General features: G+C 43.8%; 1 protein-coding gene across 1 annotated transcript in view; it reads left to right on the top strand.

Moving 5' to 3' along the window:
- The window catches only part of LOC129637736 (cytochrome P450 3A24-like), a 47,145-nt gene extending 39,723 nt beyond the window's left edge, over positions 1-7,422 (top strand). The window contains exons 11-13 of the mRNA XM_055561998.1: positions 2,111-2,337; positions 4,781-4,943; positions 7,221-7,422. Coding sequence (XP_055417973.1) covers positions 2,111-2,337; positions 4,781-4,943; positions 7,221-7,316 — 486 coding nt within the window. The 3' untranslated portion in view covers positions 7,317-7,422. The remainder of the gene's footprint in view (positions 1-2,110; positions 2,338-4,780; positions 4,944-7,220) is intronic.
- The last annotated feature ends 12,803 nt before the right edge of the window (positions 7,423-20,225 follow it).

The raw sequence follows: 20,225 nt of genomic DNA, 5'->3' as shown, positions 1-20,225 counted from the left end.
TCCATATGTATGCGTTAGTATACTGTATTGGTGTTTCTCTTTCTGGCTTACTTCACTCTGTATAATAGGCTCCAGTTTCATCCACCTCATTAGAACTGATTCAAATGTATTCTTTTTAATGGCTGAGTAATACTCCATTGTGTATATGTACCACAGCTTTCTTATCCATTCATCTGCTGATGGACAGCTAGGTTGCTTCCATGTCCTGGCTATTATAAACAGTGTTGCGATGAACAGTGGAGTACACGTGTCTCTTTCAATTCTGGTTTCCTCAGTGTGTATGCCCAGCAGTGGGATTGCTGGGTCATAAGGCAGTTCTATTTCCAGTTTTTAAAGGAATCTCCACACTGTTCTCCATAGTGGCTGTACTAGTTTGCATTCCCACCAACAGTGTAAGAGGGTTCCCTTTTCTCCACACCCTCTCCAGCATGTATTGCTTGTAGACTTTTGGATAGCAGCCATTCTGACTGGCGTGAAATGGTACCTCATTGTGGTTTTGATTTGCATTTCTCTGATAATGAGTGATGTTGAAAAGATGCTCAAGAAATTCTTTATGAGTCAGGAGAGACTAGCTTATGCCTCAGTAACAGACAAGCCTGGAATCTCAGGGGCTTTCATAGCAAAGTTTTCCATCACTCATGTGTGCAAGTCGAACATGGATTGTTAGTGGAGGATGGAGTGGGCAGCTCTGCTTCACAGAGTCACTCAGGAAAACCGACTCAGAGCCTCCACCATGTTGTAATTGCCTTGTCAGGAACATGAGGCCTTCTTGTCTTCTGTGGAATAAGGAACTCAAGAGTTGTTTAGTGGGTTTTCAACTGATTTGTCTCTGAACTGATATAATCACCTCAGTTCACAGCCTGTGGGCAAGGATGATTTGGCCATAACCTCAAGTGGGATGGGATTCATGGGGACTACATGGATGCTGGGTGAGCAGTGAGTGTCTCTGCCACACAACCCTCTGGAGGGTCAGCTCCATCTGTCTCCATGTAACATATGAGAAACCTGAGCTACAGGGAGATGAAATACTTCCAGACACTAGTCATGTACATGGTGGTGATCTAGTCAAGCTGTGATCCAGGGTGTTGGCTCCTGAGCCACTCTTACCCTCTATAATGTTGCTCCTTAAATATAACCCCATGTGACAGCCATGTATCACCCCCAGTGGTTTCAAATCTCAGCACAAACTGGAGTTCTTTGTGGTGTGTGGAGACCTGGACCCTGGGGCTGCAATGGCTTGTTTAGACCTTCAGACCTTAGGGTCACACCTGCAGGGATAATAAGAGACCCTTATAGCAGTGGACGGTGGGGTTCTGATCCTCTTGTAACCTCCCTGCATCTGAAATTGTGTTCCCAATCTTACTCTTCATTTGCAGATTTGGTTTAGAAAGGAACTTGTTTCTCCCAAAATTATTTATAGCATTTTCATATATTGTTTCCAGACTGTATATGTGTGATGAAGAGAATGAGCAGTCAGGAGTCTTCAACTAAGAATAGGGGATTTGCTCTTTTACACGCTCTTGCTTGGTACAGTTGTGTGGCCTCAGTTGGTGATAAACAGGGAAGCCTGGCAGGCTGCAGTCTGTGGGGTCACAAAGAGTCAGACACAACTGAGCAACTGAACTGCAGCAACTGTATTTCAATTAAAAGAATAAAAAAACTAAGTTCTATGGTTCCCTGTCAAGCAATTCCTGACCAGCTCATGTCTCCTGACCCTCTGAACTGAACCTTGTTTTCAGATTCTTTGTAAATAAAATTCCATTCTTTTAAAAAAATAAAATAAAATAAAATCTTGTGAGACTGTTGTAAAAAAAATAAAAAGAAAAAGAAACACTGACTTTGGACTTTTTCACTTAAGAGTAAGGGTCCTAGTCTGTCAGTCATGTTTGTTTTCATGAGAGAGAAAATACACTCCTTGATAACCTGTGATGTTTCATCTCAATGGGCATTGAGAGGTCAAAGGACATGATAGTAATGTATATAAATGCTAAGGTCCTTTACCAATTTAAATTATTCCCTGGAGCTCCTAACGTTTCAATAGGCCTACATAGATGGAGTTGAAGGTTGATCTGATATCTTAATTTATTAAAATCTATTTCTTTCTTCCCAGGCGCCTCCGACCTATGATGTCCTGGCACAGATGGAGTATCTTGACATGGTGGTGAATGAGACTCTCAGAATGTTTCCAATTGCTGTTAGACTTGAGAGGTTCTGTAAGCAGGATGTGGAAATCCACGGGGTGTCCATTCCCAAAGGGATAACGGTGACGGTGCCAATCTCCGTGCTTCACAGAGACCCACAGCTCTGGCCAGAGCCTGAGGAGTTCCGTCCTGAAAGGTACAAGAGCCCAGGGAAGGGGACCCTCCTGATCCAGTTGCTCAGAGCGTATTCTGACGACTCTCATTATGGGTGACAAATACGTGACTATACAATCATTTTTGATATTATTTGATTAAAAACTTTACCAACCATAAACTAAAAAAAAAAAACAAAAAACCAGGAAATTTTAGTTGTGTGCATTCCTAAAACCTTAAGCTTTTTTGTTGTTTAGTCACTAAGTCATTTCCGACTCTTTGTGACCTCATGAACTGTAGCCCACCAGTCTCCTCTGTCCGTGGGATTTTCCAGGCAAGAAGACTGGAGTGGGTTGCTATTTTCTTCTCCAGGGGATGTTCCCAACCCAGGGATCGAACCCATGTCTCCTGCTTTGGCAGGTGGATACTTTACCACTGAGCCATCAGGGAAGTCCAATAGCTTAAGATAGGCCTCATTAATAGTGCAATGTAAGTCCTGTGGACATTTTTCTATGCATATACAGATTGTTAAAACTTAGAATGACATTATATATAGTTTTATTTTTCAGTTGCTTACTATGTGTTTTTAATATACATATATGATCGTTACACCTGCTACAATTTACTTAACAGCTGTATTATTTTAGGTGTATTGGTTTTTACTTCCTTTAAGTCTTTCTTTCTGTTCTCTTTAGCTCTTTGAATTCGTCACTAACATCCCCACATTTCCATTTCTTTAAACATCGGCTGCTGTTTCCTCCATTATTATTTTGGGACTGTAGTCTGAGGATCTAGCAGTCTCATCCCAGGTGGTTCCAGCAGCCTCAGTGAGGATGGAGGAGACATAGGTGGCCTAGTTCTGTCTGTGGCTGTAGACCTGGGCCAGCTCCCTTTTGCCTCCATGTTTTTTGACCTTCCAAAGAGAAGTCCTCTGCTCTCTAGACATCTAGACACCCCCGTTGGAGAGGTTAAGCATTGTCTTCTGGGAATTCAGAGCCAGGTTCTACTTTGGGCACAGATGGGATTCTGGAAATAATTGATGCTCTCCTTATATGGTGAACAAAATTTGGATTGAACATTTTAGGGCACGATCTGGGATCTAGCATTTTATGAGCTCCTGACCATAAGCTCCCTGACAGCAGGGACTGTGTCTCATTCACCTTTGGTCCCTAGTACTAGCATAACCTGTATCTGTAGCATTGTTGAAGGAAGAGTCAGAGTCCACCAAGTCCTCTGTTCTGGACCGGGGAACTTCTGTGTCTGCCTCAAGCTCAGCAACTTCCCCTCCTGCAGCGTCAGAAACCTAAAACCAGAGACCACTCACTGTACTTCCCTTTGATTCACTCAGCCGTCAAGCAGAGAGTTAGTGCTCACCTGTGTGTGTCAGGGTCTGGTCAAGGGAGTGAGAAATCCAAATGTTAAAGCCAATTATAAAGAGTTTTGACATATACACAGTATAGTTTATAGGCACAAGTTTTATGAATCATGTTTAATGTATTCTTCCAGAATATTCTTCCAGAATATTTTGTATAATAGAGACTCTTTAAAATATATACAACCACAGTGTCATTATCACTTCCCCAAATCCAAATTTGAGGAGTCAAATTTGAATAAAGCAGAGGTCTAGCCATCAAGGACTTGATTGGTTTGTGGAACAGACAAGGAAATCCGTGATTGAACCAGAGTAGAGTCACATGCCCTCATCAGTCTACTGACCTCAGCAACCTCTGTGTGTGAGAGAGACATACCCACACAAGAGGAAGCAAAGGGAAAACAATAGAAAACTAACAACTGAAATATTCAGAGACATTTTCCCTGCTTCCTTTGTCTCTGAACACATGACCAATGTAAGTGTTCGTGGAGGCAGGAACCCACTCTTCCTGTAATCAGTCTCATTTCCTAACTGCCTTTCAGAGTGTGAGCATCTCACCATCCTGAATGTAAATTTCATATTTAAAGATACATTTTCTTTAAACAGCCTTCATCTCATCTACTCACCAGGACTGAAAGCTCCTGTGGGGTCTGGGGAATGAGAAGGCCCTGGGGCTTACCTTTCTCACAGCAAAATCACCACAGCAGGATTCAGTCACACTCCCACAGGAGTCTCCCTTATGCTACTGGTTGAGGGTTTAAGTTAAAATCTCACACCTGTGAGAGAGGGAGAGGGTGGGAAGATTTGGGAGAATGGCATTGAAACATGTAAAATATCTTGTATGAAACGAGTTGCCAGTCCAGGTTCGATGCACGATACTGGATGCTTGGGGCTGGTGCACTGGGACGACCCAGAGGGATGGAATGGGGAGGGAGGGGGGTTCGGGATGGGGAACACATGTATACCTGTGGCGGATTCATTTTGATATTTGGCAAAACTAATACAGTTATGTAAAGTTTAAAAATAAAATAAAATTAAAAAAAAAATCTCACACCTGGAATTCCTGTGACTTTTCTGTTTCATTCACTTGTTTCATCTACTGTTGTGGATTCAGGTTCAGTAAGAAGAACAAGGACAGCATAAATCCTTACGTCTACCTGCCTTTTGGAACTGGACCCCGAAATTGCATTGGCATGAGGTTTGCTATCATGAACATGAAACTTGCTATTGTCAGAGTCCTGCAGAACTTCTCCTTCAAACCTTGTAAAGAAACACAGGTTAGCAGTTCATTATTTGCATAAATAATGTTTTATTGGGAATTTTTAAACTGAGGTTTATCTCTCTGTGTTTATAAGGTTGTGATCTATTCAAATAATAATTTAGCTTACTAGAAAGAGAATCTGTCTGAATCCATCTGTGACCTTTAACTGTCTTTCATCCCTGGAGGGCTAAGTCTGTGGCTTCATAAAGACCCAACTGTAAAGTCATCTAGAGTCAAGGCAGTTAGCACGACATGACTACACAAAGTCCAGTGATTTTGAGCAACTTTTAAAATTTAGTGTCACATCCACTAGAAGGAAGGAAAATATTGTACAAAGTCGTGAGAGCAGTGATGACCATGTCATGACTTTTCAGTGATGCCCTTCTCCACCGGAACTTACACAAGCTCTCCTGACAGTGATTCTCAGCCACTATTTATATAAAGAAATTACTGGGGAGCAATATCCCGATGCCGAGGTCATCTCAGACTCTCTAAAATAATTTCCCCAGAGTATGGTGTCGAGAGCACCCCCACTGATCCTCCTGTGCAGCCACAGTGATCCCTGAGTGAAAGCATTTCTGCCAGATGGGAAGGGCTCCCACAGCCCCTCACCTGCCAGGGATCCTACTGCCATCCAGCTGGGCTCCCTTTACATTCTCAGAATGACTGTGTGTCCTTCCTGTCTACCCTACAGTCCATCCTCCCCCTTCGAGTTCCAGTTCAGTCCCGAGCCCCTCCATGCAGCCTCCCCATCCAGGCCAGAGCCCACTCTCCCCTCTGCTGTGTTTACAGGTACCACAGGCTGGCTTCATGGGTCCTACCACCTGACAATACTTTGTCACTGAACCAACCAGTTTGGTTTCTTTGTTTCCTTGTACCTTAAAAGGTCTTTAACTCTATCCCCTCATTTATTCCTTCCTTAAACGCCCAGTGGTGTCTTGACGTCATCGGGCAAATATTTAAGGAGTGACTCGCAAATTTGGAACAGTTTGAATTTTAAAAATTTATCAAATGTCATTTGTGTTCTTGCTTGTTTTACGTGTGTCTACTTGCAGAGAAAATACATACCACTTGAAAGTTTAAAAAAACAATTTGTTGCAGTTATAGAAAGACCTGGAATCTCTGTCTGAGGAGCACACAGAACAGTTGGCATTGATCCATCTGAAGCATGGCCCTAAAATAAGGCTTATTTCTAGGAGACATACATTTAATAAGCAGCTCCTCCCTTTGAGTAGTTTTCTCAGGGAAGAGGATAGAGATGTTTCCATTTTACTTGTGGATGTCCTGTAAGTGTGCACACATAGCAGACTCAGCCCTGAGAGAAAGGGGGCCTCAGGCACCCCTGGGAAGGGCAGATGCCCCTACAAGCCCCACCTAGTACCCCATGGTCTGGGGCTTCTCCCTCCACAGCTCCTTGCTTGTTCTTCAGTCAACTGAGGTTAGAAGGTCACTCTGTTGGTTCCCCCAACCCAGAAGGAGTGACTGGGTGAGAATGGGGCTAAAAATCTCAGACAAAACACTGTAGGTCTTCAGAAGTTCACCATTTGCCCTGCACTTGGAACCAGGGCATGTTTAAAAAAACAGGCAAAATGCTTCATAGGCATAGTGCTCAAATAATATTTTGTGCAAGAATGATGGGTGAATGCTTTCACTATCCAGTCTTGACAGAACTTACAGAATAAGTACAGAGAATCAAAGATAAAGAAGGGAAACTGGATGCAAGTGATCGAAAGGTACAAACTTCTGATTATAGATAAATAAGTACAGGGATATCATGTAAAACTCGATGCTTATAGTTGACATTTTTATATAGTAGAAGAGAGTAGATCCTGAAAGTGCTCAAAAGAGGAAAACAGTATTTTTTCCTTTTCTGTCTCTTATGAGTGGTGGATGTTAACTAAACTTATTGTGGTAGTGATTTCACATATATGTAAGTCAAATGTTTTTTTACCATTAATCATTTATATCTCAGTAAAAGAGGAATTAAAACAACTTTTAAAAGCGAATAGTAATAGAAATGACTTTATGCCCATATATTTTATAACAATAGTTAAATAGACCAATTTTCTGAAAGTCATAAACTGTTCAAGTTTAATCAAGGAAACATTGACAGCCTTGTCCATCCCTATAGCTTTTAAACACATTGAATTGGTAGTTTAAAAAAAAACAAAGATACACGATGTTAAAAGTAGCTTGTATATTGTTGTAAAGCATTATTGTCTGTAATGTATCTTGCCTATTTTGCTTCTATTGTTGGTGGTGCTTCATTCATTGGTTCTCTTAACTGTTGCAGATCCCCTTGAAAATAAAAAGTCAAGGACTTTTAAGACCGGAAAAACCCATTGTTCTGAAGGTTGTGCTCAGAGATGAGACCATAAGTGGAGCTTGACCTCCCCTAAGGATCTGGGCTTTGTTCTTCAAGGAGCTGTGTCCCACAGTTTCAGGGGACTTGATTTACTTTGTGATAAAACTCAGAAATAAAGACGGCCTTCATCTATTGCACTTGGGATGACTAGGATATCTGTGCATTTGTTTCACTTTCTCAGTGTCTGTGTTTTTATATATTGTGTAACATGAAAGAGGTGACTAATGAGGGCCAGATACGTACACTCAGCTTATCTGATTCCCAAAGGACCATCTCCACCCACCCCCAGTTAGTAACATCTACTCCTTCAGAGCAACGATCAAGAAAGAAAGTGTCTCAAAAAAAAAAAAGAAAGAAAGAAAGAAAGTGTCTCAACAGTTTTATCAGCGAATTAATGAAAACAAGAATTATTGTGGTGACTAAAGTTCTGACATGTTTTAATAAATCACAGGTTTTATTTTATATATTTCAAATCTAATATTCTATTCAGGAACTCTGTAAACCTCTCTTTACAAAAGTGTTAGGATACCATCCTACACTTTAGGGAGAATGTGTACAACTGAATCAGGGAGAGCCAGTGACTAAACACGGCCATCACAATTCCTGGTGGGTGGGGCCTTTTTCAAAACTGCTGTTTGTTATATTACATAGGTAAGAATTATTCCACTGTTTTGCCCATTTCTTAGAAAGTATGAAAGCGAAAGTTGCTCAGTCAGGTCCAACTCTTTGTGACCCCATGGACTACACAGTTCATGGAATTCTCCAGGCCAGAACACTGGAGTGGGTAGCCTTTCCCTTTTCCAGGGGATCCTCCCAACCCAGGGATCGAACCCAGGTCTCCCATGTTGCAGGCAGATTCTTTACCAGCTGAGCCACAAGGGAAGCCCAAGAGTACTGCAATGGGTAGCCTAGCTCTTCTCGAGAGTATCTTCCCAAACCAGTTATTAAACCAGGGTCTCCTTCATTGCAGGTGGATTCTTTACTAACTGAGCTATCTTTCATGGTTTAAATCTACTTTTTTTGAGCACATATTTTTTATAACAACAAATGCACATAAAATTATGTTATTAGTTTTGATGACAAGTTTTCATCTCATCTCCCCTGATATTTCTGAAAGGCAGGAAACAGGTTTTCTTGAAGTGTCTTTGTTTTCTATCCTCAATTCCCAACTGTCTTAACATAATGAATGTGGAATAAAAGATGGTTGATTGGTGAGCTGACTGGGGAGAAAGACTACAGTCACTGGTCAGTTTCAGTTGATATCAGAAGCTGCACACAGCCCTTCCTTTCCCTTTTCTGCCCCTCCCATCCACAACCCCTTCCTGGCTAGGGTTTTCCTGGATAGTCCAGTCCTAAAGCCATTGGGGGTGCACAGAAGGCGGACAGCCTTACCCTCCAGGGTGTGGGCAGAGAAGGGGGGCTCAGTGGCTCCAAGTTGGAGATTGAGGGGGGACGGTGTCCACAGGAACAGCAGCCCAGCCTGGGTGTGGGTGTCCAGGCAAGGAGCAAAGAGTGTCTGCCCAGAAGGGTGGCCTGGCCAGGGCATCCAGAGCCTAAATAGGGTGTGGAGAACCACAGAGGGTGAGGGGGTATCAGGGGTAGAAAAAGGCTGAGTGGCAGTAGCTATACAAAGGGAGATTGATTAAGCAAGTCAACATATTATGGAGAATGGAAGACACGTTTTCCCTGTTAGAGAAAGGAGTCCCTGGTCCAGGAAAGGGGAAACCAGAAGAAACCCGTTAGAGTCAGAGATTGGAACTGCATGTATCAGTGAACATCCTGCTTTTCTTTGTAGACAGATGACAGCTAGTTAGTTGGATGATGCACTACAGATAGATAGCTGATATAGATAGATAGATGACAGATATAGATAGGTAACATGCATCTGTGTGGTGGGTGGAGAAGGTAGGGTTGGAGGTTCTGCTCAGGGCCCTGAGCTCGTACAGCCGGACAGATCCCCCACCCCAGCCCCAATTAGAATCCAGGACATAATGTCCTGAACATTTATGACTCAATGGCTCCTCACACAGCAGGTGGAAAAGGGGGCATTTAAACATAATTAGAAGGAAAAGGTCAGAGAAGGCAATGGCACCCCACTCCAGTACTCTTGCCTGGAAAATCCCATGGACGGAGGAGCCTGGTAGGCTGCAGTCCATGGGGTCGCACAGAGTCGGACACAACTGAAGCGACTTAGCAGCAGCAGCAGCAGCAGAAGGAAAAGGTAAAGATTCAGAGTCAGCAAACTCCCAACCTTTTATTTATTTTTCAACTACAACTTGTACTCATGTCTCCTTTTGCTAACAAACAATGCAGTTCGTAACTTGTGCTTACTCTATAATGCTTGCCCTTTTTGGCTACTACTTGGACTCATATGAGCTCTTGTGAGTGAACATTTCTAGAGGGTTTGCTAAGGATCAGGAGTGTGACGGGCAAGGTCACATGTTCTCTTCCCCCAATGACACCAGGACTCTGATCGCAGGTTCAGGCCCCAAGCCCCTCAGGTCACTGATCAGGGTCTGGTCTGATCTGGGCTCCTATAGGAAGGGGAAGACATAATTATTAACCTGTTTCTAAAGATCAGGCAACTGAGGCTGAGCAGGTTTAAATAACCCACCTAGGGCCCGCGCATCAGTCACATTCTATGGATGCCTTCTAGGCAGCTGTGTACACAGTAGAGAGAATAGGTGTCCCAGGAGCCCAGAGAAGCCTCTGGGACCTGGTGGACCAGGTTCCCAACAACACCCTTCGCTTGCCCTCTCTGCCTCTGCTTGAATTCTCACAGATTATTAACTAACACTGGTAGCACAAAGTCAAAATCCCAGAAATTTTACTACATCACAACCACCAGGATGGTTATTTTGTAAAAAGGGAAAATGAAAGTGTTGGTAAGGATGTAGAGGAAATGCGGAAACCTCAGCTGTTGCTGGCTGGTGAGGATGTAACGAAGCAGCCACTGTGTGGAACAGTTTGGCAGCTCCTCAGGTTGTTGAGCATAGAATTACCAGCAACTGCACACCAGCGTAGATGCCTAAGAGAACTGAACACAATTTCTCAAACAAAGACATATGCCTGCGTGTTCATAACACTACTCTCCACAATAGCTAAAGGGTAGACACAAGGCAAACCAGTGGATGAATGGATAAACTGATTGTGATGTATCCATACAATAGTTGCTTCTTCCGTTATCACAGATGTGAAATCCTAATACATGGTGCAAGAGAGATTAACTCTAAAAATGCATAAATGAAAGAATTCAGAGACAAGAGACCATGCATTACATGATTCCATTCATACGAAGCATTTGAAGAGGCAAATCCATGAAGACAGAATGTACATGAGTGGTGGCCTGGGGCTGGGAGAGGACAGAGTGGGAGGAGCGGCTTATGGACTCAGGAGTGCACTCTGGTGGAACGGGAGTGTGCTGGAACCAGAGGAGGTGGTGGCACGGCCCCGTGAATGTGCTAAATGGCACCGAATGGTTGATTTATGCTGAGTCAGGGTCACCTTGGTAAACGTGTTTAATCTCAGGACTGTACCCTAACAAATTCAAGACAGGTCACTGTAATACCAGAAAGCCCTGTGGCTTATCCCAGATGTCCCGCACAGCCTTCAGCTCCCTACTGAGCTGTCCAGGGTGGAACCTTGGCCCTAGAATTACAGATCTCTAACTTGGCCTGTGATCTCATCACTTCCTTATTAGCAGTAATAAAAATTGGTTGATTTAGACATTGTGCACGCAACCAAGAAATAACAAACACACTCAGCAGTGATGATTTCGATGAGATGGGCCACTCTCACGGCCTGCATGACCTCTCCCCTCTCCTTAGGCAAATTCTGCTCCGTCTGTGGCACTGCGTCAGTGTCACCTGCTCTGGGAAGCCCACCCAGCCCTACAGAGGCTCTGGATCCGCCTAACTCTGCCTTTGCCCGCCTCCCGATGCCTCTGGAGGTGTCTGCGTGTGTGGAGCACCCCACCTAGGTGAGCGCCCTTTGTGACAGTCTTGTTCACACTTTGTCCCCGTGTTGTGTCATGTACCAGGCATAGCTCAGGCTGATACACAGGGCATATGACCATGGACGTAACTGTGTGACCAATCAGAATACGGCATCTTGTGTTGAATTCAAGGTGTGGGCTGGAATTGGCTGGGCAGGGCCCCTGGAAAACATCACTGGGCTTGGCAGGCATGTGCTGACATGTCTACTTAGAAAACTCTTGGTACTGCATGCACTAATGAGGAGTATTTGTTTATTTTCTGGGGAGGTGGTTTATTTTTTCTATCTGATTATCATAAGAGCCTATGTTCTAACTAAAGGTGAAGAACTCAGCTTTTGAACCCAGCTGATCTCAGTTGAATGAACCCACTGAATGAACCCATGTTGGTCAGTTCTCAAAGGGTAAAAAAATATTTCATTTATTCAGTGACTTTTTGGAATTGTTCACCTGGGATCTACAAACTGGGTTTCTGACAAAAACAAGTAATGACATTCTTTTTGTTTCCAGCATAAAATTAATTGATGGGATTTTAGGTACTTAAAGAGGTTACAGTTTTTGAAAAGGCTGTATGTGCATGTGGCAAAATGGCATACGCAGACCATGCTTTTATACTATGAAGAATGATGTTTGTTAGGTGGTTTGGTAGATACTTTCATCACATTAAGGAAATTCCTGCTATTAGCAGTGCAGTCTTCTATCATAAATGATATATTGAATATTAATAAATGCATTTTCTGAGGCTATTGGGATGATAAGACCTTTCTCTTTTAATCAATTAACCTGATAACTAATACTAATACTTATTCTTTGTTCGTCACCCCTGAGTTTCAGGGTAAAATCCAACTCAGTTCGGTTGCTCAGGCATGTCCAACTCTTTGCAACCCCATGGACTGCAGCACACCAGGCTCCCCTGTCCATCACCAACTCCTGGAGCCTACTCAAACTCATGTCCATAGCGTCAGTGATGCCATCCAACCATCTCGTCCTCTGTTGTCCTCTTCTTCTCCAGCCTTCAATCTTTCCCAGCATCAGAGTCTTTCTTTTTCCAATGAGTTGGTTCTTCACATCAGGTGGTCAAAGTATTGGAGTTTCAGCTTCAGCATCAGTCCTTCCAATGAATATTCAGGACTGATTCCCTTTAGGATTGAATGGTTGGATCTCCTTGCAATCCAAGGGACTCTCAAGAGTCTTCTCCAGCACCACAGTTCAAAAGTATCAATTCTTTGGCGCTCGGCTTTCTTTATAGTCCAACTCTCACATCCATATATGACTACTGGAAAAAACATAGCCTTGACTAGATGGACCTTTTTTGGTAAAGTAATGTCTCTGATTTTTAATATGCTGTCTAGGTTGGTCATAGCTTTTCTTCCAAGGAGTAACTGTCTTTTAATTTCATGGCTGCAGTCACCATCTGCAGTGATTTTGGAGCCAAAGAAAATAAAGTCTCTCACTGTTTCCATTGTTTCCCTATCTATTTGCCATGAAGTGATGGGACTGGGTGCCATGATCTTGGTTTTCTGAATGTTGAGTTTTAATCCAGCTTTTTCACTCTCCTCTTTCACTTTCATCAAGAGGCTCTTTAGTTCTTCACTTTCTGCCATAAGGGTGGTGTCATCTGCGGCAATCTTGATGCCAGTTTGTGCTTCATCCAGCCCAGCATTTTGCATGATGTACTCTGCAATATGTTAAATAAGCAGGATGACAATACACAGCCTTGATGTACTCCTTCCCTGATCTGGAACCAGTCTGTAGTTCCATGTCCGGTTCTAACTGTTGCTTCTTGACCTGCACACAAATTTCTCAGGAGGCAGGTCATGTGGTCTGGTATTCCCATCCCTTGAAGATCCAACTTGGTCATGGTGTATCATTGTTGCTGGATTTGACTGGCTTTATTTTGCTCAGAAATTTTGTGTTGAAGCCTGTGAGTGAGGGTGAAATGGAGTCTTTCTTTCTTGTCTCACTTTTGTCCTATTTGGGTCAAGTTCATACTGTCCTCATGGAGTGAGCTGGGCATGATTGGGTTGATTTTATGTGACAACTCAGAATCTTAGCTTCACCTCTGCGATGGCATCCTCTCAGTTGGCCACCAATGGCTCTGCCTGCTGGCACTTACGCCCCGTTAACCCCCTGTCACTGGTGAGGCTGGGGTAGGTGACTTGCTTCTGATGAGTAGAATATTAATGGGGTGCCCCCCTCACTCCCGCACTCTGGGGGAAGCAACTGCCATGTTGTGACCTGCTCTGTGGAGAGACCCCGGGGGCAGAGATCTGAGGGGCTTCTGGGCCACAGCCAGTGAGGAACTGAATCCTCGAGCTTGTGAGGATCTGAACCCTGCCAGACCACCTGGGGGACCTGAAAGGGGGTCCTTCCCCAGTGAGACTTTGGATGAGAGGCAGCCCAGCCTGACAGCAGGAGAGAGCTTGAGCCAGAGATACCCAGGTAAGCCACGCCTGGACTCCCAGCCCAAGGAGTGTGACACAGTCAATGCTTGTTGTTTCAAGGGGTTGTATTTGGGGATAATCTGCTGGACAGCACAGAGAACTAGTGTACCTGCCCCGGTCTCTGGTCCCGCCACACTACAGGGACCATCTCCGCCTGGATTCCAACTGAATTTGTGCAGTGAAGCCTGACTGTGCTTCTCAACCTAGCAATTCTTCTGTAATACAGAAGTTTTAGAGAATTACTTTTCTGTGGGAGGAACATTTTCCCAAAGGGAGAGGGAAACCAGTGAGTACCCTCTTCCCTCTTCAATCCCCTGGATGGGCTGCATCTTCTGAGTGGTCATATGGCCTCTCAGAAGATGGTCAGTTGACCAAAGAGTTGGTTGCTTTTGATACCAAATGTTGGCCAGATTGGTAATGAATCTGGTATAGATGCTTCTTCCATGCTATATTCCTATTTTCCTTCACTCTTTCTCCCCTGGATCAAATTCCCCAGAAGATAGTACCACAAAAGCCTGTATTTCAAGCTCTCCTTTCTCGGGAAAGCAGGCTAAGACATATGTGTTTCTTGAAGATTACCATAAAACTCTCCGAATGTGATGTTTCCTTGCAAGAAGATTTGACTTCCACTTACTTTTTAAAGGAATTTTGAGACTGTTTAGCTCTCTAGCCTTTGGCTGGTTTTGCTCAATTATGTTCCCTAGGATCTAGGCTATTGCTTTTAATATTTCAACTAATATTTTTCACAATTCTTAGCAACAATTAAAGTAATAGATGCAATTTTCTTGTATTTGACTCCATCCCATGAATTTCAGATATTCAGGTGCACCCAGGCTTGTGTAATTTTTAACATTCCCCCTGCACATGAATTACAATGGATATCATGGTCTGAGAGTTAGTATGTTGCCACGTGATAACTGTGAGAACTGTGATCATGCAGAAGTGGGACCCTCCCCACCACCTACATGTTCAGGACAAGGGTCACTGGGGAAGATGGTGCCCTGGCTGACTCCCAGAGGAAGTCTAGGAATTCACGATGGAAAATGGATTGGACCCATTTCAGATGGAAGAATGGTTGTGTAGACACAAGAAGACCAGTCGTCTAGGGGGCTTGGGAACAGCACATCATACCATTTTCTTAAAACATCATGTTTGCACTGGAAGTGAACTGAGACAAGCCTGAAGAAGTCAGCAGTGGCCAGATGCACACAGATCTTTTTTCACCATTTGTTTATTAATTTATTTTTAAATTATTTTAAGAAATTGAGTTCTTATTAACATAAAATGTTACATTAGTTTCAGGCATGCAATATAATGATTCTATATTTTAATACATTGCAATTTGATCACCGTAGTAAGACCAGCAAGCATCTGTCACCGTATAAATTTGTGACAATATTATTGACTATATTCCCTGTGTGAACATTATATCCCAGTGACTTATGTATTTTCTATGTGGAAGTTTGTACCTCTTAATTCCCTTCACCCATTTTGGTTGTCCCTCAACCCGCCTCCCCTGTGGCAACCACCTGTTTGTTCTCTGTATCTGTGAGTCTCTTTCTGTATTTTTTGTATTTTTGTAATACAGTCTTTTTCTGTATTCTACTTTGTTTTTTAGATTCCATATATAAGTATTTGTTTCTTTTTCTTCCTTCTGACTTATTTCACTTCGTGTAATACCCCAGGTCAATATTAAAAAACCAAACAGCTTGATTAAAAAGTGGGCAGAAAACCTGAATAGACATTTTAAAGATGACATACAGATGGCAACAGGCACATGAAAATGTGCTCAGCATCACTCATCATCAGAAAATGCAAGTCAAACCCATAATGAGATACCACCTCACACCTGTCCAAATGACAGACTGTCAAGGAGATAAGACACAAATGTGGGCCATGATGTGGAGGAAGGGGAACTTTCCCGCACTGTTGCTGGGAATGTAACTTGGTGCAGCCACAGTAGAAGGCAACATGGAGATTCCTCAAAAAGCCAAAAGACAGCTACCATAAAATCCAGCAGCTCTACCTGTGGCCATTTATCTCAAGAAAGGGCTACTTTGAAGCCCTTTGCTCATTGCAGCACTGTGTGCAATAACCAAGATATGAAAGTGACCTAAACATCCAACATGGGTCTTTTTTTTTTTTTCTTTTTAAAAAATTTTTTTTAATTATTTTATTTTATTTTTTTTACTTTACAATATTGTATTGGTTTTGCCATACATCAACATGCATCTGCCACAGGTGTATACGTGTTCCCCATCCTGAACCCCCCTCCCACCTCCCTCCCCATACCATCCTTCTGAGTCATCCCAGTGCACCAGCCCCAAGCTTCCTGTATCCTGCATTGAACCTGGACTGACGATTCACTTCTTATATGATAATATACATGTTTTAATGCCATTCTCCCACATCATGCCCCCCTCCCTATCCCACAGAGTCCAAAAGACTGTTCTATACATCTGTGTCTCTTTTGCTGTTTCGCATACAGGGTTGTCGTTACCATCTTGAATAGCTGCCCCATGGCATTTGGGTTTAATTCTGTGGATGATGGAAGTGGTTGGAGAGATTTGAGTAATAGAGGAATGATGCATGACTCATGTTTTACCAGGCCCTGTCTTGTGGCAGAGTAGGGAAGTTCCTGGGTGAGGCCAGTCTAGGGTCAGATAAAACTCCTTAGAAGGTTACTGTACTGATTAGGAGAGACAGCCAACACTTTGCTCCTCTTTTGCAGCTAACCTGTGATGCTGATCTTTTCTTTCATTTTACACCTCCTGTGTCATTAATTCCCTTCCTCGTGGTCTTCTTTTTTTTTTTTTTTTTTTTTCCTCGTGGTCTTCTGAAACTTGCCCGCCTCCTCTGATTCCTCTTTCACTGCTTGGTCTCATTCATCTTTCATTTCCTGCTTTCTTGGAAACCCAGATGATTCTGATTGTGGCGTGTCAGGACTATTTGCAACATCCCTTATCTGCTGACACCATGAGTTCATGAATACATAACATTTAGTCATCTGCTCTCTCTTTTGTGGCTACAAACAGCTCTAGCATTTATAACAACAGTAGAAGCATGATGGAGATATTTATCCCATAAGAGGTTGGCACCATCTGCCAAGTTATTTCAGGAGGCCTCTTGGAATCCAGGCAAGCATGTCACTGGCACAATTTAGAATTATGAGATCTAGCTCCACACCCTACATTTATTGTTGAATATTTGGACAAGATTCTTCCCCACCCTGAGCTTCTGTTTTTACATCTGTAAAGTGGGAATCAAATAACCCCAACACTGCTTATCTCACATAGTTTTCAAGGTAATCAATTGAGAGATGTGAAAGAACTTTCTAAGGTGTACAGTGTCATAGAGATGTTAGTGATTCATTTATCAAGAAAGAGAAATTCAGGAATGGAGTAGAAAGTGAGCAGCCACGATGAGGTCTTTCTCTTCTCTTTGCTGTGAAGTCCATGGAAGTGCTTCTGCTTAAGGGCACATGTGTGTGTGTGTTTCTTCATGAGGGGATGTGTGTGGGTCAGAAAGAACATCCCACTACCTCATCCCAGCCCCTACTTACTGGCTTGCTAGGGGCCCTCACCTTGCCTGTGTTGGGGCAGAGCTCTGGTTACAGACCCGTGATCTGTGAAATTGGAAACTAACACACACATCAATCCAGAGAAATACGGCCTCCTCATACCCTGAGCAATTCTCTCAGCCAGTGGAAGTCAGGACAGGCTTCCCAGGAGTCACCTCTAAAAGGAGAGGAATATCAGACTGACGGGGTCTCTTGCATCACCGAGTCCCTGACACCCTGCTCACCTCTCCTGATATCTGAGCCTAATGCCCAATTCCATGAGTGTTCTTTGATTTCCATCTCTGACTGATTGCTAAGGTCTGAAAAGATAAGCCACGTATCGTTGATGAGGACACTGTTTCTAAAACACGTATAATTAGTTTACCTTGGCAGTACTATAACTGTCTGTCTCTATCTTCCACCTGAGTAATATCAGGATCTTAGTCACATCTGCACACGAAGCACTTGGAATAGAGCTCTGACCATGCCAGGCCGTCAGTACACAAATGACCAGGTGAGAGACGTGAGGTGTGGGGTGCTCTTCAGGCACACACGTTTTCCTTCACGGTCTTCATGAGACTTTTCAGGTCAGGTGTGTCTGGTTGTGGAACGAAGGGCACAAAGATCATGCCTTCTGTTATTTCCGCTTGCCGAGCAGGCCATTTGCCTTTGCTAGGTTGTGGTTCTGGCTACACATTTTTCTCAGGACTTGACTAGACTATTGCCCCTGGGATAGATTCCAACCAGCTGGACCAGGCCCTGAGGTGAACTGGGAAGGTGATGGTGTGTAAGGCTTAATGAGAAAACCATCATATTGGCATATGCATTTTGGAGGAAGGTGAAAGTATATAGTTTCCACAAGGAATTTGTTTCCAAGAAGAATAAGAAAGGCTGTGGGTTTAGCTGAGTGAATCAAGTTGTCAGTAGTTATCAGATAACACTAATCTCTTCCTGGGGATGTATTTTGTGTTCCTCTTAGTGGGGAGTATAGACAGGTGACAAGCACCTGTCATGACAAACATCTGTCCTTGTTTCTCCTGAGGTGAGATGAAGTCCTTGATTCTGGAGACCCATGGAAGGAGCCCCTGGGCAGGGTTAGACATGGAGATAGGAGCCGAACTTTTAACCAAATTGCTGCTTCAGCCTTGAGTCTCACTATTTCACAGTGACCCTCATCATGAAACTGCAAACTTTGAATATCGGTATTTCAGAGCAGAACACTTGCCATCTTTCTTCATATTATTTATAACATGTTTTGATCAATAGCGGTTGGGAAGCCACTTGCAGTCCCTGAGCCTCACTTTCTATATCTGTACACGGGGGATTGTAGCACAACCCTCCTTAAAGGGACCCGGGGTGTGTGTATGTGCTTAGTTGCTCAGTTGTGTCCCACTCTTTGCAACACCATGGACAGGAGTCCTTCAATCTCTGTCCATGGGATTCTCCAGGCAGGAATACTGGAGTGGGTAGCCATTCCCTTCTCTAGGGGATCTTCCTGACCCAGGGATCAAACCTGGATCTCCTGCATTGCTGGCAGATTGTTTACAGTTGAGCCACCAGGGAAACCCCAAAGGTACCCAGAGAAGGCACCAAAAGGGGGCAGAAATGTATCAAAATCCCTCGGACTTTCTATCTGACTTGCTTCCTTGATAGCTCAGTTGGTAAAGAATCCGCCTGCAATGCGGCAGATCCTGGTTTGATTCCTGGGTCGGGAAGATCCCCTGGAGAAGGGATAGGCTACCCACTCCAGTATTCTTGGGCTTCCCTTCTGGCTCAGCTGGTAAAGAATTCACCTGCAATGTGGGAGACCAGGGTTCGATCCCTGGGTTGGGAAGGTCCCCTGGAGAAGGGAAAGGCTACCCACTCCAGTATTCTGGCCTGGAGAATTTCATGGACTTTGTATAATCCATGGGGTGGCAAAGAGACACGACTGAGCGACTTTCACTTTCTCTTCACTTTCCCTAGGGATCATCTCCCAGCTTCCCAGGTCTGTCCTTTGTTGGTACTCAAGCTTCCATCCATTTCTCTCCTTTGTTGCCTCTCTCTAGGGCTCCATTTCCCCCCAAAGACTCCAAAAGGTATGCCCCATACTGAGCTTGGTTCTGTGTCTCACTTCCTCCACTGAGAGGCCGTCCCCAAGGGACAGGACTGTATAGCTTCTAGCCCACAGCACAGTACCAGCACCTAACAGTCACCCACTTGAATTGAAGCAATGGACAGATAAAGAGATGTGTTCAAACTTTATAATTCCCAGTGGAAGCTGTGGATTTTAACAGGGGCCTCCTGGAGGAAGCCTGAAACCAAGGATGAAAAACTATGATGATAGAAATTTCATGCTCATGCCAAGCTTCCAAGGAACGTAAAATAGGGCAGGAGGCATAGTGGGGACTTACTAGATGGGGTTGCACAGAGTTGGCCACAACTGAAGCGACTTAGCAGCAGCAGCAGCACTTTACTAATAAGACTTCCACCCACTCGGGCCAGTATAGGAGAGCCCTGGGGACTCTTAGGCCAGAGTGAGGGGAAAAGTTAGCAAGAGATGAGTACCACTTTCTGCAGAAGGAGTGAAAGTGAGACAGGATAAAGGGAGAAGGAAGTGCAGAAACACAGCTTACATACCTTGTGTTTCTATTAAGTTTTAAGAACCTTTGAGGTTTTGTTTTTCACATAATCCATGGTTATCTAGGCCAAGCAGACGCAGGACTTGGTTCAGAGTACTGATAATGAGCCGTTGTAATTTCTCAATGCTCAGCCCTCATCCTGCTCCCATCAGGAATTCAGCAGGGTTATGTGGCTGCTTGGGCTTCCCAGGTGGCCCTAGTGGTAAAGAACTAGCTTGCCAATGCAGGAGACATAAGAGACGCTGGTTTGATGCCTAGGTTGGGAAGATCCCCTGGAGAAGGGCATGGCAACCCACTCCAGTATCCTTGCCTGGAGAA

Source organism: Bubalus kerabau, chromosome 23, assembly GCF_029407905.1.
Source record: "Bubalus kerabau isolate K-KA32 ecotype Philippines breed swamp buffalo chromosome 23, PCC_UOA_SB_1v2, whole genome shotgun sequence".
NCBI classification, from domain to species: domain Eukaryota; kingdom Metazoa; phylum Chordata; class Mammalia; order Artiodactyla; family Bovidae; genus Bubalus; species Bubalus kerabau.
The sequence above is the reverse complement of the archived record's forward strand: the minus strand, read 5'-3'. Positions and strand labels throughout refer to the sequence as shown.